The 27,336-nt window shown below is 40.5% G+C and overlaps 1 protein-coding gene across 2 annotated transcripts; it reads right to left on the bottom strand.

Annotated features, from left to right (window-relative positions):
• phf24 (PHD finger protein 24) lies at positions 1 to 27,336 on the bottom strand. Of its 2 annotated transcripts, XM_058064599.1 has the most exons (8): positions 27,007 to 27,336; positions 15,825 to 16,234; positions 13,563 to 13,748; positions 7,593 to 7,671; positions 7,191 to 7,393; positions 6,202 to 6,368; positions 2,712 to 2,789; positions 1 to 1,192 (listed from the first exon to the last, which is right to left on the bottom strand). In XM_058064599.1, the coding sequence occupies exons 2-8, from the start codon at positions 16,230 to 16,232 to the stop codon at positions 1,096 to 1,098; spliced, it is 1,218 nt and encodes a 405-aa protein (XP_057920582.1). In that variant the 5' UTR covers positions 16,233 to 16,234; positions 27,007 to 27,336; the 3' UTR covers positions 1 to 1,095. The 2 variants fall into 2 exon arrangements, with proteins under 2 accessions (XP_057920582.1, XP_057920583.1); XM_058064600.1 differs by lacking the exon at positions 13,563 to 13,748.

Here is a 27,336-nt window from a genome sequence, read left to right as displayed (position 1 = left end):
CATTTATTTTAGCATTTTGTGACACACCCCTCGCATGATCAGGTTTCATGTAATTCATAATTTATTCACAAAAAGACATAATTACATGGCATACACACATACATGAAGCTCTAGTTATGCTATTATTTCAGTGATTGTAGTAGCAGTCTGGTGTGTGTGTGTCTTAACCTGTGTAGAAACACTGTAGAATCGTTCATTGTCCATTTCCAACAGTGCCTGTGTCACAGTAGTCCAACACGGCATTGCATTCTATCAGCAAATTATTATGGCTAATGTTTTCATCGTGTCAAACAAAAACAAATGTAATATATGGAAAAATCTACATGTCACGAACTGGGTCACATTCTTATTCATACTACATCTGAAAAAAAAACAAGATTTATGGATTAGAGTGGGGAAACACAGGATATATCACAAGATACAGGAATAAATACAGATTTGTAATGGTTTATAATAAATTAGACTAGTTTGTATAGCAGCTCTATTATATATATTTCTGTTTGATATATGCTGTCTTGCCTGCAAGGTTCTTATCCTCCCAGGCAACTTTTCCATATGAAAGTGTGCCCAAACTGAATTTGCATGTGCCTCTGTGTGCTGTCATTAGCAACTGGATAGCAAATAAAGACAACGCCATTGCAGTAGCGAGGAGCTCTCATATAGACGTAATGAAGCTCAAAGGGATGAATGTTTGAAAGAATAACAGCCTGTAAAAAGTAACACACCCGCACGGAGAGGTTAGTTCTAGCCGGGGGCCCCGTCGAGTCTAGTGTCATTTAAAAAGTGCCAGCAGCCAAACAACTTGTGTACGCTTATTCCTCCATCTCTAGATTTCTGAAATATCTTTGCCTTCCCTCCTCGTTCTTACGCGCCACCTTTTGTGGCAGCTGCTGTCACTTGTTCCACGTCAGTCAGCGAGTGTCTGTGTTAGCTTCAAGGTCACGCACAGGAGGCTAGATTTTTGAGCTGTGTGGTCTCTGCTTGATTCATTCGGTCCAGCCTCGCTCACGGTGTCATCACGTTTTGCTCGTCATCTCCTAGACTCGAAGGTGCATTCTCCTCCCCCCACTTTTCTTGGCAGCGCAGGGTCCTGAATTATAGGGGAAGGCGGATGTGCATGGCAGAACTGTTGGGACGGGCGGCCAGGATGTAGATGGAACTCTCCCTGAGAAAGTCCGCCCATGTGGTAGGCCTATTGAAAATAGAGTATATTAATTTCCTGGTGCTACCTAATAATACCAAGAATACAACAGTTTCTTATTGATATTCAATATACTGATGTTTCCAGTATTACCTAAATCAATATCAACCGATACCGATACTGGCATGATACTGGCACCTATTCATGCTGTAAAGATGTTTTTGTCTTGAATTCTGCAATCGACCACTTTAGCTGTCATCCGATAAAAGCAACTCAGGAAAAGCAAAAAAAAAGTCATATTTTTCATATTCACGGACTACAAACATGATTAAAGTAGCCATTGATAGTCACACTGAAAGCCTCAGACACATAAATCACGTTTATTTCAAATCCGTTTATAATGGAAAAAATACTTCTAGATTATACAATATACTTTTGGTGTATGGTTACATTTAAGTCCAACATCTTCTATAAAGCAGATTCCTTTTTTATTACGATGACATTGATGCTGAGGAAGAATAAACCCGTTCATAAAACGTTTGGAGGTAGTTATTTTTGGAGGTAGTCTTTTTATAGAAATTTTTTTTGTTTGTTTTTTTTTTTTCATCATCATGACATATCTGCCCTCTTTCTCATTTTGATTTGTCACACGCTGGTACTATAAAGTCAGATTTTGTCAGAGTGTGTAAACATTCTCCGATTAATATACGACTTGACGTGTCTGCATATTTCCATTAGGCTTGTTTATCTCCCAGAATTCCTGCAACCATAATAATACATAATCTTTCTTCCATCAATTTGTCCTAACCAGTGTCAATCAAATGGGAATGTCGCCTTCTGTACCCAAAACAGTAGAAGCCACTTATATCGATAGCTGGCTAGGTTCTTCTGTTTTCATATGATATTGTAGTGATGGGAGTATTATGTGTAATTCAGTGGTTGGGCTATACAGGGGACAGTGGAGTTTCCATAATAGTTAAACTGAGCCCAAGAGAGAAAAAGAGTTGCCGAGCCAAGTTGGCTGCATTGAAGTGTGGAGTGCATCATGCTGTAAGATTTGCGGTGCAGTTTTGTGGACGCCAATAAGTCTGATTTGTGCACAGTTCTCCCGCATCGTTGTTATTCTGCCAACATTACAATATTTTATACTCTTTTTCTGGCGGTTAACAATCTAAAACAAGCAGGTGTAAAATCCAGGTTAACGCCGCCACAGTTTCATTTTGATATTTATTACACCCCAGTGGCCACCCCGATGGCGGTGGGGCAATTTTTACAAACGAGGCTCTGTGGTGAAGAACATTAGTTCACCCTAACCGCTGTTTCCGCTGAGATGCATTTCACTGCAGCACACAACTTTCCGTGGGAGGGCAGAAGAGAGCTGCCTATTTTGCGGAGGAGCTGTCAATAAAACATGAATAGCAAGCGATGTTTTTTTTATGATTTGTTTGGTCGGTTCTGGTCAAGTTTGAGTGGGTATGGAAACCAAGGAATACTACTCCTGCAAGCGGTGTTCATTTATTACAGCTGTATTTGAGATGTTTTTAAAAGTTCCACACAAAAGAAAACAAACCTGTTGTCATCAGTCTTGCTTCTTTCACTGCCGGAGCTGGCTGGACTGCTCTCACAAATGGGGCCAACATGACTTATACTTGTACCAAGGGACCAAAAAAAAAAAAAAAAAAAACAACACACAGAGAAAAGTAATTATTCACTGGCACAATCAATCAATAAGCAGAACATCACTTTGCACTGAAACATTGTCTCAACATTAAAATTGGAATCCATTTTTAATGTGGCTGCCACTTTTCATTTGTGAGAGAAAACGATTGAATGTTGATGAGCTCACAGATGAAAGATAAGGATGAGTGTTACTGTACTTTAGAATAAATGACGATTTCATAAGATTGCTGAATTATCAAAGTGAAGCCACCTTTTGCAGTTTGACATCCTTTGTTTGCTCCTTCACTGTTATGTTTCCATGGAGGGATCTTTTTTTTCCACTATGTCAAAGCAGGTTACATAAACTCAACAAGACCTCACTTTGTTTGGGTACTCGGTGAAAAGTAGTCTCCCACATCTCTGAGTCATCACTGTTTTGGTATTTTGCAGTCTGAACCGTCTGACCTTTTAAAAAGAACTCAATTTCATTATCAAACGGTGTCTCTGCATTGCAGCCATCAAAGCCAGTCATATTTTCAGTTTTTGTTAATTTTATTAGCTTTGATTAGATTGCACTTGTCACATGGTGTTATGTGCAGATCTGTTATGTGTGCTCACCCTGGCTCAGAGTGTCTACTTAAATGAATGGATATTAAGAATCCAGCCGCAGATTTAATAGCATATAAGAAGAGCTGATAATGTGAAGGGTTCACACTTGTCACGTTCAATTGCATTTCACGGCTGCTTGTGTCTCTGATTGCAGCATGCTGGTCAAGAGTATCAACAAGGATGTCGTCTGAGCATACTTGAGCATTGCAAAGTGGAGGGAAAGGAGACGAACCATGCTTAGTGCTGAGTCACACTCACCCACAGTTTATAGGAGCGCAGAATCCCATGAGTCTGGTGGAATACGGTGGCATGGCAAACAAGTGAGAGGGGTGGAATGGAATATGCATGTTATGAGGATGAATGAAGCACAGGAAGTTGAAAGGACTCATGCACAGCTACATGAGCACAGAGTGAGATGGACCTCCACAAGTGACACACTGCACACCGTGCTCATGGCATCAACACAAAGGGCTCTACTACTTCTACGCCTAAAATTGGGCCAGCGCACTTTGCAGAGACGCTGCAGGATTCTGGAGCGGAATGTAATCTAATAATTGCAACAGTCACTCTAATTGCATATGTTAATCCAAAATTAGAGAACATCACCATGGAGGGTTTGGAGGAGTTAGCGAGCATTGCATCAAAAATTGACATTTTTATGGGCACCTCAATTCATCACATATTTTCACCATTCGCTGGGGGTTCCATAAACCCCACAAATAAATCATTAAGGGCCCAAAATTGCGAAGGCATTAACTCCTGTGATGACTGTGTGTCAACGTCTGACCAGAACTGTTTGAGGAACACGCCTATATCCCTGTGATCATAATTTTTTATTGCATTATAGTGTTTCCTGAAACCATTCAAACCCAAATGAATAATTAATAAAGTTGTAATATCTGCTCAAAAGTGCTTTTTGGATAATGTATTTGGAGAGATTTGCTCAAATACATGTTTATTAATGTTTTCCCCCAGCAACTGTCTGTGTGACTGTGTGGCTTTACTTTGTAGTGTGCTATGTATTGAATGATGCTTCTTCATAAAAAGGTTTTACAGTACTGTATTATCTGCAGGTTGTTGAATTATTTATTCGTGTTCAGTCTTAGTAGTCTGAGTACTTCTCATCGGCATCTCATTTCAATTTCTGAAGTTATTCTGCATGTTAATGTGCATGCTTTTGTGTGAAGTGACACACAACTAATTAGAGATGCTTGATATTGACTTCCTTACAGATTCCTCAATACTGCCCAATACTTTTTTACTGATGCGAATATCAATCAATGTTGTGTAATGAACACATTATGCTTCTTCTACGACATGCATTTCGCAAATAAGTACTGTGAAAAATAGATAAATAGCATCGTAAGATTAATTAATCAATATTAGTCATAATAACTTCGAAGTATTCTGGTCACTTGCAAACAGTAATTAGATCACCTTAAAACTGCATGAAGTCATGAAGGCAGCCTGACATGTCTGAAAAAGTTATTCTCCCATTCTGTGTGGAAGTGGTATGTTTTTGGCTTCTTGAGTTTAGAAGAAGACCGAGTGGTTAATGCGCAGGCCACACAGCTAGGAGACCCGAGTTCGATTCCACCCTCGGCCATCTCTGTGTGGAGTTTGCATGTTCTCCCCGTGCATGCGTGGGTTTTCTCCGGGTACTCCGGTTTCCTCCCACATTCCAAAAACATGCGAGGTTAATTGGCGACTCCAAATTGTCCATAGGTATGAATGTGAGTGTGAATGGTTGTTTGTCTATATGTGCCCTGTGATTGGCTGGCGACCAGTCCAGGGTGTACCCCGCCTCTCACCCGAAGACAGCTGGGATAGGCTCCAGCATACACGCAACCCTTTTGAGGATAAGCAGTAGAAAATTAATGATTGAAGGTTAAAGTCAAACGTTGTCACTCCCCATTTGTTGATTTTTTTCACTTTTAGATTGTTTGCCTTGAAATTTGGAATTTGTGATATGTTCAACTACTAAAACCAAGGTCCACTTTCTCAAAATAGAAAGATTTCAGTTGCAGTAACCTCACTGCAGCAAGATAATATGCAGACCTCCAAACAAAGTGAGAAAATGACAGCATAGGCTGTGGATTTAAGGCTAACATGCAACTGTGACTCTTTGGCAGGAACCCACAAGCCTAATAGTCGAGGTAAATTCTGTAGTAAATGAATGTCCACCTGAAAGTTAAACAGTGTCAGCTGATGTATGCAAAAAGATGAAATGCTATTTCTGTTCAATCACATGGGATCTCAGTTTAAGTACAAAGACCTTTTAAATAGTTTCAGGTAAAAATGATTAATGACTATTTATAGCAGGAAGTGTCACACTCTACATCAGGCTGACAATCACCATGTTTCAATAACATCAGTGCATATCTTTTTAAAGTGGAAATGTTTTATTTAACCTGCTTTTAGAAGTGATACACAGAGCTGAGTCTGGTTTATTTAAAAAAGAACTATAAAGCTTTTCCAAGCCTGTTTATTGTTGTCAAAAAGCAAGGCTAGAATGTCTTCTTGTCACCATGACATTTTCTCTTCACTTCTCATTTCAAAGCAAGTTATCCATCAATTTGGTTGCAAATATAATAATCAAAATGCATGGACAATTGTCTGATAATACCATGCGGTTATATTCATATTTCTAGTTTCCAGTTGCCTTTGTGGATTACCATGATCTGAATGACTGATAATCCACACACATACGCCAACAAGTATTCAACATTTGCATCTATTATGAATGAGAACATGCTGATTTGTTTGTGCTGCCTATAAAATGATACACTCACCTCACATTGCAGGACTGCGAGTCTTTGTTGAGCTTGTTAAACCATGACTGCTGGGCCTGGCGACATTCTGCCTTTGTGATTAATCCATCCTTATCCAAGTCCAGGCCCAGGAACACTGACCGAGCTGTGTCTCTTTCCTTGGCAGTCAACAAGCGCACCAGCGAGTTCTAAAGACATCAAAACATATCTGTAAATAGTTGGCTATAGACTGAAAAGCTGAATAATTTGAATTCAGAATGCCTCCAAATACAAAAATAATAACCTGCTTGTGTTACCAAAGATGCTCTAATACAGGGGTCTCAAACACGCGGCCCGCGGGCCAAATGTGGCCCACAGGACACTAGTTTGAGGCCCCCGCCTTGATATGAAAGTGGCACAGTGGAATGTTTTATCAGAGCTTTTATTGTAGAAAATCGGAACCAAAGCACTGAAAAAGTTTGTATATTTTTATGTTTTTAATAAATGCGTTTTTTTTTTTTTTTGAAAACCTGATGCGACCCAGCCTTGCCCAGACCCTAGCTCCAGTGGCCCCCAGGTAAATTGAGTTTGAGACCCCTGCTCTAATAGTACACTTAGTTTCACCCACAAATAAGACTAATACAGTTAAGACATTTGGCATAAATGTAACAACAAATTTAGGACTGTCCGATGTTCTGTTGTGCTGATGATGTGGGATCTTCTGTATCCTTCGATTCCCGTTTACGAGCTTCCTCTTTTCAACCAAACATGAAAGCTGTAGCCGGCAATAGGATTTGCAATGCTATTTTTAAATAAGTCTTCAACTATCAAAATAATTCCAATGATTTGTGAAGCGTGAGACATTCTAATGATAAACGCGTCATTCAGTAATCATAAAGGCGCCAACTGAAGTTCTGCTTAGCTTTTCTGCAAAATATTTGAATTCAATGCGGCTTATTGAGTCAGAAAACTTTGTCTGTTGAAGATAAATTCTTACTGGGGGGAAGATTGCCCTACATTTGATCCTTTACCTCGGTGCGAAACTTTCTCAGAACTGCCAGGGACTCAAAGTAGAGAAAGTCCGGCCACTCGATGTGACCCTTCTTGTCAGGATCCAGGGCTGCAAACTGGGAGAGGACCTCCTCCTCTTGCTCGTCCGTCAGATCCTTATCAAACTGCTGCTTGGATACAAAGTGGTGGTACTGCAGCAACTCGTCTGACACCAGGCATGACTCTACAGCGACAAGGAACAATTCATCACATCCAACCTCATTAGTCACACAAAGCATTTCTCCAGTTCCGGGGACATGTTTCAAATAAGGAAAGACCACCTTCCACTGGTCAGTGGAATAATACCACAGGTCGTTAAAGATAATGACCTTGGGGCCAATTAATCTTGCTTTTACCTGCATTGAAAGTTGTTTCTCTCTTACCTGGGATGATTTTACACTGCTTAAAGGTCTCCATAAGGCTATACATTTCTTCTTCTGTCAGAAGGAGGTTCAAATTATCCTGCAAGAAAAACAGAGTTGGGATTATATTGCAGTTAATTGTGTCACCTCTTTTAGAACTCAGAGCAATTTAAAGCGCTTTACACATCACTGACAAAAGGATTATTATAATAAGACAACGACTCATAATAATTCAGGCTTTATTCAAAGAAAAAAGAGGTGTAAGTTATATTTAGAGATATCAGAGCCTTCACTGTTTTATACATAGTAAGCATGTCAGGGTCGAAGAGCTTGGGGAGAAAAAAAAAGTCTCCAAATCAATTTGGAAACTGACGGAGCCAGTGTAAGGACACGGAAAGAGGGTGTAACATATTCTCGCCTTCTGATTTAAGTCTGAACTTGAGCTCTAAATCAACCGTACGTATCGTTTCTGGAAGCCCGGACAAGAAAATCTCAAGCAGCAGAGTATAAAAATGTCAAAGAGAGTAATGCACTTCTTCAGCGATATCTTCAAGCTGACGAAAAGGAGATTTAAAGGCGTAACCCCCATTAACCATGAATTGTAGTTTGGCCTCAACGGCATTTCTAACCATCTCCACACACCAGCTCAGAATAAAACCTGGATACATTACAGTCGTTGAGTTCTTTAGGTCGGGCGTACAGAATTAGTCTTCCACCACAAAGATAAGAAGAAAGACAATATTGATTAGACGGCAGAAGCCCTGGAACTTACCCTTGTAGAACCTTGGAATTTATTGGTGTGTTTGAAGAAACCCCCACTGATTTGTGACAATGACATTTCAACAAGAAACTTCTGGATAAATATGTTCAGTTCATAATGCCTTTTCAGCAGACTGCTTAACAGTGCCAGATGTTTACATTGTTTGATCACAGGAAAAAAGACTACTGGATGATGCTCATGTTTATATTTATTTGATTCCCCTTAGACAAATGACGTTAATTCTAATACCAAACATTAAATTGCAAAGGTATGTTACACTATTATGGTTTTCATGCTCCTACAGTTAAAGGGACAGCATATGCATCGTGCTAACAGTGGTTCTCCATGGGTTTGTCTGCAAGACCCACCATCACCCCATTATGACAAGCAGTGACCCATTTTTTTTCAAATATTCTATACTTAATGATACGGTAAAGTTACCCAACATGCCTTGCAAGTATTGTTTTGCATGCATATTATTGTGTACATATTTTGATATCAGCATAGTCCATGTGGTGCAATTGCATTCTCTGTGTGTAGGCGCTTGTTTTTGACCATTTCTGCGTATATGCGTACATGCCTGTAGCATATGCGCATAGCTATTCTGCATACATTCTAGCTAGCTAGCTAATGCTAGGCGGGATACAAGAGAGTCTGAGTGTCCATTCATAATAAAGTATCAAATGGTGCATTATGCTTTCCAAAACTTGGTCCATGCATGATGAAAACTATGATTTTTTTTTACCAGAAGTGAAATGGTTTTTGTAAAACACTGTAATAGTAAACATCAGTTTTCCATTATAATTTTTATATGTCAAATACTTCTCTCCATCCATTCATTTTCGAATCTGACTTTGAAAAGTATGAAGACAATTTGGAGTTGCCAAATGTGGGGGGAAACCGGAAAACCCACACATGCATGGGGAGAACATGCAAACTCTGCACGGAGATTTGAACATCACAATTATGTTAAAAATATATTTATAAGATTGCATTTACATGATCTTGTTGACATTTTGTAACCTTCCACATTAAACTGACTCTCATGAGACATTAGAAGAAAATCATATGAAAGTAAAAAGCCTCATACTGTATACCAAATTGCAACACTGGCAGAAACAAAGAAGCGGAGCATGAACCCTCAAAATTGGGGCGCATCACAGTTTTCACATAAAATAACAACCCCCCCTAACACGCCTCCACAGCTGCCTTGCTGAGGAAACCGAACGTGATGGAGTGGAAATGTTTCTCCAAGCTAATTAACAATGGTCATCATACAAATATTGACATTTTGGCCACAATTTGAACATGTTCATGATGAATTGTACTACTTTAAGCTATACACTAATTATGTGTCTATGTGGAATAGAATTTTTATTTTTTTATTTTTTTCATTTTTATATCATAAAATACTGTCAGAAATGTGACGGGTGTACTCACTTTTGTGAGGTACTTTAAAATACATTAGTAATAGTAAAGTGTAGCCATCCATTCATCTATTTTCTATGCTGTTTATCCTCACTAGGGTTGCGGTGGTATGCTGGAGCCTATCACAGCTGACTTTGGGCAAGAGGCGGGGTCACCAGCCAAATTTACACTCACTTACATATCTATGGACAAATTGGAGTCACCAATTAACCTAACGTGCATGTTTTGGGAATGTGGGAGGAAACCGGAGTATCTGGGGAAAACTCACACATGCACAGGGAGAATAAAACCCAGACTGTGTAGCCAACATGCTAACCACTCTTTCCACCGAGCGAGGTGGGAACATGTGATGCCAAATTGACACCATCACAGATAATAAGGGTTGACATAGCTTTGGAAGGTGTCTTTGAATGTGTCACCTCTGTAGATCAGTCCCTTAATTAGGACCGAGTCTATGACAGCGCTTTACCCGCATCCTCAGGAGCAACACATACAGACGCAGAGACATATGCCATATGATGGGATACACAAATAGCCCTCCACTTGTCTGGCTGGCTTCCATTTGAGCCAAACATGCAGTCATCTACTTTGTAAATCCACGTTTAACAAAATCCAGGACTTACATGCTACACAAGCAATGTGTTTGTATAACAGCTGACAATCATGAGAGTTCTCATTCTGTCTGGTCCACATTCCTCTCCCAGTGGAGGATCCAACCAAAGGCAGAGGTCATTTCTCAGAGTGATTGAAAGCCACCCAAACCCCACGTCCCCTGCCGCCCCCCAACCCGCCTCTCTGAGTGTGTTTGGCATTTGGTTTAATTTCCCAGTGCTGATGAAGCACAGTGAAGCCATTACTTCACAGTGAAGGGTTCTCCAGCAAAAGCACTCTTGATGCAGGAATTAAAACAGACTGTTACACTCCTAGCAGGGGAGGGGGGCATAGTCAGAAACGGCATCAGGGTGACTATTTGTTTTACAGTTTAAAAATACACTGGGAAGTCCTATAAACTTTTATTTCAGACGTTTTGGGTCTTTTATGTCGTAGGTTTTTGATGTAAACATTCCAAGGTGTGACTAACTAAGTGATAGTTTAAATGTTTTCAATAGACACAATACATCAGTTTAGTCCGTCACAAAAGCTGAGGTGCAACTATAAGCCATAAAACTGATGGGCTTATGGCAATGAGATCAGCAAGTCTTTGTTGCCGTCCTAAGCTGTGTTACTAAGCCCCTTCGCCCGATCAGCTCTGCAAGCATGTCTGCTATTGTGTGGGACTTCCTGTCTTTGTGAGAGTGATGTATGTGCCTCGAAAAATGTCTCACCGGGGTGGCGCTTTGAAAAGCTTTAGTTTGGGGGTGAGCACTTGGCAGGGTGTGGTGAGTTTGAGACTCGCGATGTGACTGTACTTGCCAGTGTTGGAAAATTTGGGTATGAGTATCGCCTCAGTGCGGATTTGGGAGCATGCAGAGACTATGCAGCACTTTTAGTGCAGGAGGAACTTTTGTTGTGTGCAGGGCTGTGTTGGGTTCGGTGTGCTGTGGTGTGAAGCTCATGCCCTCTGCAATGTCTTCTGACTCCGTGGTAGGTGCACGTCAGTCTCGCACTTCCCCAATTTGGCTATGAGCAATATTTGAGAGGACTAGGCCTTTTGTGAATAAAAAATGTTAAAGTTTCAGTTTAACTTGGGAGCACAGTGGCGGCAAAAACACTACTTCATTATATTTTCTGAAGCATTACATTACAAACTCCACCCTTGGCCATCTCTGTGTGAAGTTTGCATGTTCTCCTCGTGCATGCGTGGGTTTTCTCCGGGTACTCCGGTTTCCTCCCACATTCCAAAAACATGCTAGGTTAATTGGTGACTCCAAATTGTCCATAGGTATGAATGTGAGTGTGAATGGTTGTTTGTCTATATGTGTCCTGTGATTGGCTGGCGACCAGTCCAGGGTGTACTCCGCCTCTCGCCCGAAGACAGCTGGGATACACTCCAGCACCCCCATGACCCTCGTGAGGATAAGCAGTAGAAAATGAATGAATGAAGACATTACAAACTCAGTTCCGAGACTTGGCTGATTAATCGAGATGGCTTTGACAATAGGGTCTTAATTGCTGTCATTGTGGTGTTTTTAATCAACCATTCAGCCACTGTTGTATTATAATCAGCACTCCTGTTATCAGGGACCGTTAAGAATACATTTCCATTACATAGCATTTTTGTCGAGGTATATTTTTTTAGGAACATTCATCCTAGGGGTTTGTGCATGCAAACAGATTTTTGAAGTACCCATTCATGAGAGCACTTTGGCTGATGTTGGTTGGCATTATCAATCACATTTTTTTCATTAAACCACAAGGTCATTTCACAGCACAAAGTCCTCATGTTTGTATCGTAGCAAAGGTCAAGAAGACTACACCATCAGGTACAGTTAACTACATCAATATTTACACAAGGAGAAAGATTTTCCAATTTTGCTTCTGCACCTATAGCGCAAGGAAATCTTAATTAAACAGTTCAGATGGGATTGAAGTGCAGAGTTTCAGTTTTCAGTTGGTTGAATAAGAAGATTGCATAAAAATGTGAGGAACTAAAGTATTTTCTAGTATAATTCCTTCATTTCAGGGGCTCAGAAGTAATTGGATGCATTAAATAACTGAAAGTGAAATGGTCATTTCTAATAGTTAGTTAAAAAGCCTTTTATTGAGAATGGACTGCCTGAAGTCTCGGACTCATAACCATCACCAAACGCTGGGTTTCCTCTTTTTTCAGTATTTTATGCTCGATTGGGTTGACATCAGGTGACTGACTTGGTTGCTTTAGCTGTTGGTTTTGGGTCATTGTCCATGTGTAATCTCAGTTTGGCCGCATTTGTCTGGATTTGAGACAGTATGTCTCTCAACACCTCAGAATTAATCTGTATGGTTCTGTCTTGCGTCACATCTTCAATAAAGACCACTGACCCCTTGTCACTGGCAGCCATGCATGTCCAAGTCATCACACTGCCTCAGCCATGTTTAGAAGACACTCTGTACTCTGTTGGTCATGATTCTGGTAGAGGTCCGTACCCAAAAAATGTTCAATCAGAACTGTGCTGGCTTTTTTGACGTTTTTTTTTCTTTTAGCAAGGTCCAATCTCGCCTTTCTGTCCTTGAGGCTGATGAGTGTTGGACACCATGCGGTGAACCTTTTGTATTTACTCTCATGCAGTATTCTCTTTATGGGAGACTTGGACAAGGACACACCTACTTCCTGGAAATTATCCTGTGATCATCCACCATCAATTGTTACTGAGTGCTTGCTTTCTTTATCAAAATGCACCAAACTGTATATTTGGATTTTGCCATTTCGCAGATGGGTTTTTCAAACTGACCTCCAGGCCCTTCCCTTATGGTGATGAAGGAGTTGTCCACATCTGCCAAAAAATGGCCTCTGAGTCAATTGTCCCACTGATTGTCCCACTTGGTCCCTTTTAAAATGGGGTTAATCCAATTTGAATGTGAAAGCACATTATGATAGTATAACTATAAATCGAATTGGAATATGTTTCATTAAAACTTGTCAGTGTCCAAATGCAATTGGCATGTATTGGCATGGTGTATTTGTCAGATAAATAACAGCAACACATCAGTTGTGTGCAGCGGTTCAGGAGTAGGTGTGTTATTTAACACTAACAAATGCAGTCATGGCCAAAAACAACGGCATGATCGGCACGTCATTGTGTATACATGGACCTAACTGTACATGGTGTACTGGTATCTTGCAGTAACAATTGATTTTTAGACCAACAAGTGACGGTGCTTACACAGTAGTAGCAGCTCCAGCCAGTAACGGTGTGAGCTGTGTCTCTCATCTCCTGCAAAGCCTCAGCACGCAAGTATCCCAACTCACTCAGACAGCCATCATGGAACACTCGAGTGCAGATCCTGCATGGGTACAAGTCGTCGGCCGTCCACACCTCACATACGTCACACATTTCATCACTTGGAGGCTGAGGTGAAGAAAACAATACAATTTTCAGTGATGTTGTGATACTATTGGTTCATATTTCCATATTTTATTTATTATGGGAGATGTCAGCTGAGTCAAACAATAATAGCTGGTGCCGTCTCTGGGTGACCTTACTCGAGAGAATACCAACGCTGACCTCATTAAAATGACAACTTGGTGCTATAATTGTACAGAATGCAAATATCATTTGGTAACCATGGGAACGCACATGCCTATCAATATGTGAGCACTGGGATTTCCGAGAAGTGATGAGATCGTCAGGCTGTATTTTTTGGACCCTGTTGGGTAGATATTGGCTGTTGGATGACTTTCTCAGTAGGTCAGCTGCAAATAAGCCTCATTTACAACCTTTGCATGAGGTTGATTTGCAGCCCAATAGTACAAATATGTCAACTGGACTGGCAATAGCTCATGCTGTCACGACTTGGCTGGAAGTACTTGATCTGAGTAATGGAAGGAGGCCAATTCAAGACCCACTACGGGCCAGACACTTTTTGGATATTGGAATTTAATTGCAGTAGAGATCCATTCCAAGTGACACATTTGATGCAGCTGCATCATTTTGTAAGACTGACTTGATGATAGAGGCGTGTAAACTAGAGATGCTGCTTGATATTGGAAGGAAAGCCAATATTTGATACACCAGCACTTCATTACCGATACTGATATCAACCAATACCGATATAGCAGCAGCTCTTTACTCAAAGTAATGTCAGGCCACACACTGGATGCATTTCACAATCAAATGCAAAAGAAGACAAATATTGCAGTATGTAATGTAAGTTATAGTAAAGTGATGTGTTTTAACAATTTTGTCCAAACAAAATTTTAAAAAATATGACCAATAGTCAACTAAAATAATGTTCCATTATCAACAAGTAAAACAGATTAGTCTTATAAATTCACAAATAATAATCCTTATAAAATAATGATGGCAATGATACAACTTGGAAAGTTGCACATTTGTATGTGGCACAAACATCCATTCAAATACAATAAATCGCAAATTATTTTACTCTGGACTAATACAGGTATTCACACCGTCACAATCTTTTGATGGCAAAGGCAAAAACGCTTTCTCTCAGATTTTTGAGCCACATAAGCAAGTGTGCCATTTCTACTGAGGCTGGATGCAGTGAGACATCATTTGAAACTGAGCGAGAACAAAAAGACACAAAAAATGTCCCCGGCCCTGAGCAGGAGGATCCAATTGGCTGTCCAGCATGATTTTCAGCCCAAACGAAGGTCCAATTGATGGTTACTTCAGGGCATACAGAACAAAAAAATGTCTTCAAATGCCTCAGCTCCTTCAATGCCAGAATTACCAGTTTGGAATTTGCAAACATGGCACATAGAAAGGTGGAAGACATTTTTGTTCTCTGATGAGAAAAAAATTTAACCTTGGCGGTCTGTTTGGCTTCCAACGTTACCAGCATGACAAGGAGAACCCACCTGGGATGCTTTCCACATTATTTATTAATTCCAAGTAACAAATGTTTTTCACTTGTGTTTTGTTCCTCCATATAAAGCATTGTTTGACATTTTATAGTCCGGAAAATACAGTAGTTATTAGTAAGTGGATGCGTCTTCTGTTAACGTGTCATGTTGAAGCAAGTGTCAACACAGCGCTAAGTCTTCAAACATAATACACAATGACGTTAGTCCTCTTGTGAACGCCACCCCCCGTCTGTGCCATCCTGCATTCAAGTCACCTTCCAGAGAGGAACAAAGCATCCCACCCCCACTACGTGGTAATCTCGAAGGTCTCACAGCTCGTTTCAATTTAATGATCTTTGGGAACTTTGAAACTTTCACCAAGAATGTTAAGAGAAAGGATGAGAATTTCCTTGCTGAATGGCTTGGAACTTAGAAAAGGAAAGCAGATCATTTGCTGCTGTTGCCATGGAGACTGACATCTTGCAAATACCTCTTTAATCCTACGCCCTGGGGATTTATTATGTGTGTAAACGGAGTGATTTTATATGTGCCTTCACTCACGCTTTGCCAATGATTGTCAATGGCATATTGATTTTCATGTGCTACAATCAAGTCTGACCTGTTCTTTCTTTGCCAGCTCCACCTCCGACGGCTGATCATCATCTGCTTCTCTTTTGGGTCGCACAAAAGCAGGCGGTGTGAGCTGATGGCTCTTCTCGAGGTCTTCAGGCTCCACACCTTTTCCATCCCGTAACCTGGACCATGCCTCCTGGTTGACCTTGCACTCGTCCCGTGGAGCCTGCTGGGAAGTGGACGGACTTTCTGTTTGCCCTCCCTCTTCCTCCTCGGCATTCTTCTCCTCAGGACCAGTTGAGGTTTTTGCTGGCACTTCACCGTCCTCTGCTTCTCCGTCTGCCGGCTTCACAACGGCGGCGCGATCTTTGAGGCCTGCCTGGAAGGCTGAGACAACGGCAGTGCACCTTTGCACCTTGTCCACTGGCTGCTTCTTTGACATGAGCACACCCATGGCTGCACACAGAGAGAGAGATAACCATTACAATTGCATGAGTAAATCTATGCCGCTTATCCTCACTAGGGTCATGGGTATGCTGGAGCCTATCCCAGCTGTCTTTGGGCGAGAGGTGGGGTACACCCTGGACTGGTGGCCAGCCAATCACAGGGCACATATAGACAAACAAAAATTTCACACTCACATTCATACCTATGGACAATTTGGAGTGGCCAATTAACCGAGCATGTTTTTGGAATGTGGGAGGAAACCGGAGTACCCGGAGAAAACCCACGCATGCACGGGGAGAACATGCAAACGCCACACAGAGATGGCCGAGGGTGGAATTGAACCCTGGTCTCCTAGCTGTGAGGTCTGCGCGCTAACCACTCGACCGCCGTGCCGACCCATATGACACTTTGTCCGGCAAAAAAAAAAAAAAAAAATTGCCCCTAATATTTATCTGCCTTTCCATAGACTGTGTGATGTGTCATTCATCTTCCCTACATTTTCAATCAGGTCAAGCCCCTCTCGCCTTCACAGGAATCAGGAGAATCAACTACTAGACAACCAGTGGAATATGTGTCCCTCAGCGTAAACAAATCCTGAAACAAAACATGAGTTAGTAGTAGTTAACAGTGGTAGTGGTGTCAGGGTACACATCACAGGGAATTCATACTGTCTGTCAAACATTTGCAGCATTTCAAGAAATGCTGTACAACAGCACACTCACATTCATACCTATGGACAAGTTTTGGGATAAGTTCCAACTTCAGCAACTGACATCTCAGTCTGGAACTCGTTTCTTAAGAGCACACATCTATCCCTTCCTCTGTAAGAACAAATGTTAGTATTCTATTTGATAATGTTCCTAGATATAGTCTTTGAAATTACTGCCTATGGCAAAATAAAATGCGGAAGAAATGAAGTGTAAGTATCATTTGCAGTGCTTGCTGTTTCACAAATGATTCCTTCAACAACTGCAACAGTGAGCTTTGATGATTATGCCTCCTTATTTTCCAACTAACTACAATGATGAATAAAACCAACTCTGTTTTTAATTCGCACATGCTTCCAAAGGTGCAACAAAGCGACGCCTGCAAATCGTCAAGGGGACCTTAATTTAATTGCAATTGATGTGTTCCCTCCCTGAGCTCATTTTCAATTGGCCTGGGAGGGACTTTCTTCCCAGATGCTTCCATCTTTAACCTGTAGGTCAGAACTGGTAAATTACCAACCCTGATGAAGTCGGCTATTTAATCAGTACAGAGTACAGCAAATACAAGGATGGAGGAGGGAAACATTTTGGACCTTGCAGAATACTCATACACAGAACCTGTCACCACCAGTTAATGGTTACATTTACATTGTCTCACAAAGATATGCACACCAAAATCATACGTAGTCAAAGTAGTTTGGCTCAATTATGTGTCAATTATGTATCCATAAATATTCACCCCTTTTCAAATGACTGACCTAATTCTGCATCCAGCTGGCTGATGTCTGCAGTGTCACAGTTAGTGGAATGGAGTAAAGTGCCAAGGGATTGTATAATGTAATGTCATTGGCGACTCCAAATTGTCCATAGGTATGAATGTGAGTGTGAATGGTTGTTTGTCTATATGTGCCCTGTGATTGGCTGGCGACCAGTCCAGGGTGTACCCCGCCTCTCGCCCCAAGACAGCTGAAGACAGCAGGCTCCAGCATGCCACGACCCTCGTGAGGATAAGCGGTCCAGAAAATGGATGGATTACCAAAATAGTTTTTGATTAATTAGTTAATCGATTAATTGATTGTTGCAGCTGCAATAATGACAACAAGAAAAAGCTGTTCAGTTAATGCGTACCCCCATGAACACCTGTGGCTTCACCGTGTGACAAAAATGAGCTCCAAACTAACAACACAGCTTGTTTTGTTTGCTTGCCCGAAGACAGCTGGGATAGGCTCCAGCATACTGCGACCCTTGTGAGAGGATAAGCGGTCCAGAAAATGGATGGATTACCAAAATAGTTGTTGATTAATTAGTTAATCGATTAATTGATTGTTGCAGCTGTAATAGTGACAACAAGAAAAAGCTGTTCAGTTAATGCGTACCCCCATGAACACCTGTGGCTTCACCGTGTGACAAAAATGAGCCCCAAACTAACAACACAGCTTGTTTTGTTTGCTTGCCCGAAGACAGCTGGGATAGGCTCCAGCACGCCCGCAACCCTAGTGCGGATAAGTGGTATAGAAAATGAATGAATGAATGTTAAATTCACACCAGTGTCGAACCTGAGCGTCCGTGGCAGCATCTTGATTGGCTCTCATTAGATTGAACATGCTGTGAGGGTCAAGGGCCATCTGATTATATTGCATTTATTCTTTCCGGGGTTGCTGGATGTCTGTAATTTGCATATTAATTTAGAGTGTGCGGCATCATATTGGAGCCAAATGCAGCCTGCCCTTGCAAGTGGGAGCTTACGAATTGTAACTGCGTGATTAAAACCATGGTGTCTGGATCTTGTTGACCCTGACCCGGTCACATGGAAATGGATGTCTTTTCAGGTAGATGTGATTATATAATTATATTATATAAGTGTTTCTAGTTCTACTTCTGCGAGACTATAAATTCCCTGATCGAACAAAAAGGCACCATCATGGATTCAAGTTGATTACATGTACTTACGGGACATGTTGAAATTCAATCTCATCCATCCTCACTCCACATAAGTGCTTGTATGAAACTCTAGCTCATCTATCAGGAGTGAAATGGGAGTCATTCTCGCTCCCTTCTTCCCAGGCTGCTCTAATAGCCTGCAAGCCCCCTTGCTTCGTAGACAAGAGAGACAACACTCATTTGTTTCAAAAACATACTGCAACTGTAAGGGTGTCCGTCCCTCGGGTTTCATCCAAAGATGGCCACACGAAACTACCTCATATATGTCAAAGAAAAATATTTGTGTTCTGTGTGGTTTTTCCTGCATGATATCACAACTAACGACCACTGGACGGCTTATGTATTTTGTTTCATTAGAGCCAACCTTGTAACAGGACAATGACAGCCTAACCAAAGAGTTTAAGACAGTTATTATTTGTAACTATTTTAATTGTAACTATATTATTTGTAACAGTGACGATAACATTTTCCATATTCATCTGGATTGGCACCAAAATGGTACATGTTCTTCATTGGGCCACGCGTTTCCACAGTGTGATTGTGATGTTTTGTTTTTTCAGACCGGCCAACCAATGCATAATCCTGCTGACAAATGAACAAGAGGAACAAACAACTCACCCCTAATCCTGCTGCAGAATGAACTAATGAACAAAACAATGGTCCTACCCGTAATCCTGCAAACCACAAACCAAACAGACCCTTCTAACCAGTGGATGGATGGAAAGGTCAATGATCCAATTCAGATTTTGAAGTCTAGTGACATTGCTGTCTTTGATAAGATTACATGTAGTAGCCATAAACATGGCGATATTTGCTATGAAAATAGCAGTTAAAAGACAATTAGAAATGAAAACGATCAAAGGTGTCAGAGCTTAATATACCAGTGAATTCTTAAACAGAGGCTATTTAGTTGTAAACAAATGTGGCTTTCCCTTCCAAGCCATTGCTATCAATATAAAACCACGGCCATAAGGAGCCCGCTCCTCTGTGACATCACAAAGGAACAGCTTTACCACACCCTCTGGAACCGAACTATTTGAGCCATCCCAAAACTCCTGTCAGGGCTCACTTCCAAATGCGCAAACCTCATCATCTGAAACTTTGTCATCATTTAACACGAGAATACAACATTATAACTATATTTATAGGTGAGGAAAAAGCATAATAGATCCCCTTTTAACCAACCAACATCTCGGTATAATCATTTTCAAAATGACGAAAACTTAATCGACTATTCTCTCCAACCTAAGGTCATGGTGTCTTTCTTTGCTTGAGCCTGCACTTCCTGCCAAGTCACACATAATTATGTGCAACACTCAAGGACAGTCAGTCCTTAAAGAGGTGAGTCTTTACAGTTACGATGCACTCCTGTAAACTAATAAATGACAACACATATCAAAACACAGATTGGAGCCCCCAGGAACAGTCAGTCATGAGATGTGACACGTTCAATTCTAGAGCTTAACATCAAACACAAATACATAATGTTTTTGTCAAGTAATATGCTGTAATATTCAAATGCTGTACATCTTTCTGCACATTCCGCCATAACAATGGGGAAAAATGAAATTACTCAAAAGTAGGGATGTCTTGATTGATTGGGTGATCGCAATTACACAAAGGGATCACCTGTGGATCAGACAATTGCACCCTGTAGAGAACCCTGTGTGCAGTGTAGTATCCTGCTGTAATGTCTTAGGTAGTGTCCCTCCCACACGTGTATATAATAAATATTCATTCACAACATGTCAATTTCAGCAAGATTCTGTGTTTAAGAGTAGATTCTGTTTTTATTAGCCAATTACGCAATTCTGTTAATGCGGAAATTCTAGTGCCCTAATCAATGGATCCAGTATCACGCATCCTTTATAGTATAGTTCCCGCTTTGAATCACAATCTCTGAAAGGTCTGAAAGACTGATTGCTGTTGACTGCTTCAAAATAACATGTACCGATTTAAATGTTGCCCTCGGCTATAGTGGCCATCTTGTTTTTTTATCATTAAAAACCATTATGGTTCCTGTTCAGTCACTGGGAACTGAACATTTTCTATTAAGAATTGATAGTGACTCTATGGAAGGACTACACATATACTGCACATACACTTGTAGGAAGAGGTTGTTAGTCAAAGCATATCAGACCCCTGAAAGGATATCAGGTTTTATGACTTCTTGTGTGTAAGGCAATGTACTATGCAACCTGAGCCGAGCGAAGGATCACTATGCTCCAAAAGGCCTAAGGCCAAAATTTGGTTATATCAGCGGTTATATAACGTAATCCATTGAGAATAAGTCAAGTTACACCAATTCCGACATAGAAAAAATACATTCACAATAAACACACAATATTTATTGCCACAGTTATAATTATAAGAACTTCCATTCAAGGCATCTTGACAATAGCGATGCTTGCAAGGAGCAGCTTGGCCACAACCTCCTCTTCCTCCAGAGACAAAGAAAAATACACATTTAAACACATCATGTAACACTTAAGAAAGTGTTTTGGTTGCAATATTGGTTTTATACCTCAGACTGCCAAAACTTTGCAAATAAACAAGTTTGAGGTATTATAAAACAAAATTAACTGCATTATAAAAGCAAGCTAGGGAAACGCGTTTGCTATATTTAGTGGGTGTAAATGGCACAATAACAACAAAATGAGATGAACAATAAGGAAAGCAAGCAAGACAATTTCTTGTTAGGGAAAGAAACACTAAAGCCAAATGAATGGTTCCCTTCATAACTCCATCGTTCCTTAAAAGAAAAAACATGGTCATTTTGATTTTGTGTCGTTTTTGTCCAAGGAATGATATGATGCCAAAAAGAAGATAAAGACATGAGTGAGATAGATTTGTATTCTCCACACCACAGGAAGGAGAGCTGATGATGGAAATATCTGCTGAACAAACAAAGGACCTTGTCATTTCCAGGTTAAATTCGGAATATTAAACATGACTTTATGTTTGGTTCTATTTTTGTTTCATATTCTACCTCCATGCACAGTGGATCCTTACACAAATGGGTAGTACATTAATTTAAAAGAGTACAGTAACCTGCCACTATGTCTAAAGCATTTCCAATAAGTCAAAGCATGCTCAATCTCATATTTACTGCACATATATTTTAATTTGCATGTAAATGTGTTCAGTATAACTATCAATATCAAGATTAAAACCACTTTAATACTTCATCAACGTACAGTTATCCCTTGTTTATCACTGTTAATTGGTTACAAATCTCACCGTGATAAGCAAATTTACACAATGTATTTATAAATAGAATATATTTACATTTAGAGCATAGAAAACCTCTTTACTACCGTCTAAATATTTTTTTACAGTATTACAGTATTAATCTTTTCTAAAGACTTTATATTGTATTTGAGTTCATTTAGTAATTTGACAGATTTGATTTGACAATTTAACAGATTCCTCCAGTTTTGTTCCCACAGTGAACGCTACAAGACATTCATTCCACATGCCACCCAGCTCCACAATATATGTAAAGGTAAATTTATTTCTATTTATTTATGTTTTTACACAGTATTCAGGAAATATTTTTTTTATTATTTTTTTATTATGATTTTATTATATTTTATTCATATTATGCTGCATTGTTTTTTAGTCCCCAAAAAATAAGTATTTTGCTTAATGTATGTATGTAGTTTTTTTTTGACTACCACAAAACAGCATGGTTTTTAATTAAAATATTTTAGAAAAACGGTGATAAAGTGAAGCTGTGGAATTCTAAGTGCAAAGTGGCGAGGGATTACTACACAGCCTCAGCTGGTCTCCACTCTGTTGAGTGCTAGTATTCTTGTTTATTGTTGCTCAAAATGAACACTAATTATCAACACCTCATTAAGACTGAGTAGCTCATAGACTGGATTTACGCATTTGTGCAGTTTGGAAGTGAGATTATTTCCAAGACCCGTGGACACCAAAATGTAATCCCAGCGTGGTGCCATAATTAATTAGAATACTTTTCTCTAGTGACATGGGTAGTAAAGTTAAGAGCCTTCTAAACTATCTTCAAAAGGTATCTCAGGAAGAAGGCATATGTCTGTTAAACTTGACATTGACTGCACTCCTCCAGTGTTCTCCTCTGAATGATTTACATGCCCCAGGTTAAAAAAAGGTCTAGACTGAGGGAAGTAAAGACGCTCCTTAAAGCAGATAGGTCCTGACATTCACTGCCTGAGGGGTATTATTTTCAAAACTCCATTCGGAATATTGATTTACTGTGACAGTGGATCAACACTCCTTGAAAATAAGAAAAGAGTGAAATTGTGTTCTCTGTTTTCTCTGAGAAATCAGGCTGAAAAGTCAGGCTGAAAAGTACAAGAGTGAAGGTGGTGGTTCAATACCTTCATGTACTTGAGTTATGTCAGGGGCGTCTTGGTTGAATTAAATATTAACAATTCAGAAGGGAGGTGAGACCAAAGTAGTCTCCAAATCCTTTTCATTTATTTTTCTTCCCCTATGAGAAATCTTTTTGTGGTCTTGCCACTCTCTAATTTAACAGTATTACAGCTTGTTGAAGGGTTTGCATATTAGGATTCAACAGGAAATGAAATTTGAAGCTAAGTTAGATTTTTTTCATTAAGTAGCTGTGTGGTGCACACCCGCAAGGCACATTAAGGTCCATGTTACTGCCAACCTCCTGTCAATCATACACGGGGAGGTTACTGGAATCAGCTCCTCTAATAGACAACTATACGACTAGGGAAACAATCATACAGAGGAAATGTTCATTGAAATGAATTGGAAAGAAGACACACGCCAATCATAATAAACCAATCAAAGTAGTTGCCACTTTTCCAGTCAGAGCATGTCTGGCCACACTATTTGGGTTAAGTTTTGTATTTTATCTGAAAAACAAACCTAATTTGAAAAGCAATGCAACATACAGATGAGGCTTGCTGACCGATGTCCAACAAACCGATATATACCAGCCCTTCAGTATTCGTACTGACAGCAGCTCTATCCTCACAATAATGTGGTGTAATGAGCTTCTTTTACTGTGTGCAAAATAAGACGCTGCAATGTGCAATAGAACTTACAACAAAAGTGCCATTTTTATAGCCAACATTTTGTCTCATTAAAAAATAATGACCAATTGTCCGCTACATGTCATCCTACTATATACTTGTTATAAACTAGTATTCTTCACAAATGTGCATTTTTGCTGTATACAAGTATGAAACTATTTTTTTTTGTGTTTTAAAGAAATGGTCATTATGTATTCACTGTTCACGTTCTGTGATTGGCAGTCACAGAGCAGCGCCTCATTTACATACACGGTACAATTGGCAAGCCGCATTGGTCACACCGCATCCACGTTATTAGGTTTTCTTCAGCTTGTCTCTATTTCGGTGTGTATCTAAAGTTACTTGGTAAAGTTGTCCTGTGACGTACGCGGTGCATTTGACAAGACAGTGCTGTGTAGGCTTGTTTTACAGCCAGTCAGTCACTTGTGCATCAGGGGTAGCTTGATCACTTTTTTCCTTGAAATGTGTTTTTTTGTTCATTTTCAGTTGTTACAACTTGTTTTGTACGCGGTGAATTTCATGTGACAGCTGTATAATATATAAATAATAAAGTCTTTCATAATAATATACCAATAAAATAATATACCAATGTAAGCCCCACCCATCCTATCTACTTTCCGTTGTAGTGCACTGCTGCTTGTCCTGCCGGGGGTGGCGCCACCTGAGCCGCACACCTGAAGGAAATAGTCATCAGGCTTTCATTAGCCATGCTGGGAGACTCAGCTGTTGCCAGATTGTTACCTTGGCCTCACTCATTCTCTGCTCAACCGCTGCTTCATGTTGTGTAGCTACTTTTCGGACACTTTATTTTCTCGCATTTTGAGTACTAGTTCTGCTTGACTTACTCCAGCAGAACCTTTTGTTGTCTTGTATTTTCACTTAGCCTTTATATTTTTCCTTTGTTACCATCTTTTTGTCGTTTCTGTTCCTACTCAGCATTTTTTGTTAGCTTGGTTTACTTTCAGTTTTGTATTTATTCTTCCACTCTGGTGGAGTACGCCTTGTGTGTTAAAACTTTTTATGTGCAAGCACTGGGGTCCAATTCTAACAAAAGTAAGACACAAACAACAAAATAAGTTAGGTTGCCTTTTTTATACCATAATAGATTACCACCCATTACAGTCTACAAAACCCGATCAGCTCAGTTCAATCTACTGAATAGTCCAAAACCCAGACTGTTTTGCATGAAAGCATTTTTGCTATGAAGGCATGAAAAACCTACAACAACCAACTTTATTCATTGTATGTACTGGTGCCCTGACTTCCTGGTACTTCCTGGACCCCTTTCCCAAAGCTGTTGGATGTCACTGGTATGTCCTGATTAGAATCCTAACCAGCGCTCCCTTTCATTGCTTGCCTCAAGAGAGGGGGGTGATTTTTTTCAATAGAATCCCCACAAAGCGTAGTTCTTCATGGGAAAGAATCCGCCCCCTTTAGCCACAGGACTGACCGACGGACCAGGGAAGCAGAGCCCTGGAACTAATTACTCTAATGAGTTTAGCCACAGTGTGAGTGAGTGAGCGGCATCACTCGCAAACATTTAAAACATGCAGATGTACGTGCATTCGGACATGCAGCGCCTAATGAATCAAATTAAAGATGCTAACAGATGGTTTTGGTAAACATGAAATGCATTCCATATCACCAACAGGTTGGTGAAAACATTAAAAAAAAAGCTGTGGCTTACAGATAAACATGCATGAATGATGGAGGAATTTCATTCTTAATGCATGCGTAGACTAAGAGACATCGCATTGGCATGCAGGCACTGCCAGAGCAAAGAAATGTGTGTGCCAGCTCGCAGTGAGTCGAACAATACGCAACGGAGAGGCGGCTTAGACTGCAGGGATCTGTCACACGCTGAGGAGCCGGATTCAGTCCAATATTTGTGGCAAAATTGGCTGTTTTTCTGCACCAATGTGGGCAAAAAGATAACAAACGAACAAAGACTGCTGAAAAAGTAAACAAGGCAGTTTGAGTCACAACCCAACTGTTTCAACAACTCAACTACACAGCAGTGATATAAGTTAAAACTTCCATTTGTAGAACTTATACAACACAGAAAACATGAAAATCAGAAATGCTGATACTAAAATCATGCATCCTTACCGCATCCTTTTAATTTACAATATAATTTTGACACCCTTGACTTAGAAGGTCAAGCCACCTAAAAATAAATCCGCACTGACTCTATATAACTCCCAGGTGTGCCATGTGATTTCTACTTACGTGGGTGCAAAGCCAAACAATCCACACCCAAGTGCATGCTGACCTAAATATGCTTCACAGCATCTCAAAAGAGGCTTTATGCACTCGAAGAAATAATAATGCTTTTGCACCCTTGACTTTGAACAGCTTGCTATAACACACCTGCACTATATTTGCACACACAAATCCATATGCAGCACAATTATGATAATATCTCACAAAACTGCCATGTGGCCCAGTTTCACAAGGGAGGGGATCAGGCTCTGCTTCACAACGTCACCATTCATTCATTCATTCATTCATTCATTCATTTTCTACCGCTTTTTCCTCACGAGGGTCGTGGGGGTGCTGGAGCCTATCCCAGCTGTCTTCGGGCGAGAGGCGGGGTACACCCTGGACTGGTCGCCAGCCAATCACAGGGCACATATAGACAAACAACCATTCACACTCACATTCATACCTATGGACAATTTGGAGTCACCAATTAACCTAGCCTAGCGCTAACCACTCGACCGCCGTCACCATCTATGTTGTAATTCATGTTTCCCTGAATGAACCGCAGCTTCCCAGCACTCATGCAGACACTTGACAAGACTATTTACACTATAATGACAATAATGTGGAGTCATTAATAAAAAATATTGTACTTCTGTACAAGCCATACACTGACTCCTCTAAAGTATATTGAAGTTTCATTTTGATAGTATTGTTCCTTGAGAAGAAAACTGTGTTTGTTAGTGTAGATTCGACCTTCATGGACTAGCTTGTTTTATGTATAACATCTCCAGACTGCAACTATCACCCTGTATCGGAGTGTGTTGTGTAACGTGTGTAAAAATGTGTGTGGGAGAGCTTGAGGAATCCCGTCTGGACTCACCGTTAAAGGGAAAAGGTTGACGTTCAATTTGGACTTAATCTCCTCGGTGTCCTCAAACTGGGCTGTCCAGCATGGCAAGAATTTGGCTCGGATGAAGTCAGCGCGCCTCAACGGCAGACTTTGCTACTCCTTTCTTTCTTTCTTTCTTTCCCTCCCCGAGAGAATAATTTACCGTCACAAGCGGCGTGGACAGCTCCGGTGCTGAAATATAGTTGGCTTCCTTTCGTGGGCTGCTTCGTCCTGTGTGCCTGTGAGCGGCCACGCAGCACGGCGCCACACGCGTCAAGAGGAGAGACCTTGGCGCTGCTGACTCACACGCAGCCAATCAAC

The sequence above is a fragment of the Doryrhamphus excisus genome, chromosome 2, assembly GCF_030265055.1.
Source record: "Doryrhamphus excisus isolate RoL2022-K1 chromosome 2, RoL_Dexc_1.0, whole genome shotgun sequence".
NCBI lineage: Eukaryota > Metazoa > Chordata > Actinopteri > Syngnathiformes > Syngnathidae > Doryrhamphus > Doryrhamphus excisus.
Note: the sequence above shows the minus strand (reverse complement) of the source record. Positions and strands in the feature narration are given on the sequence as shown.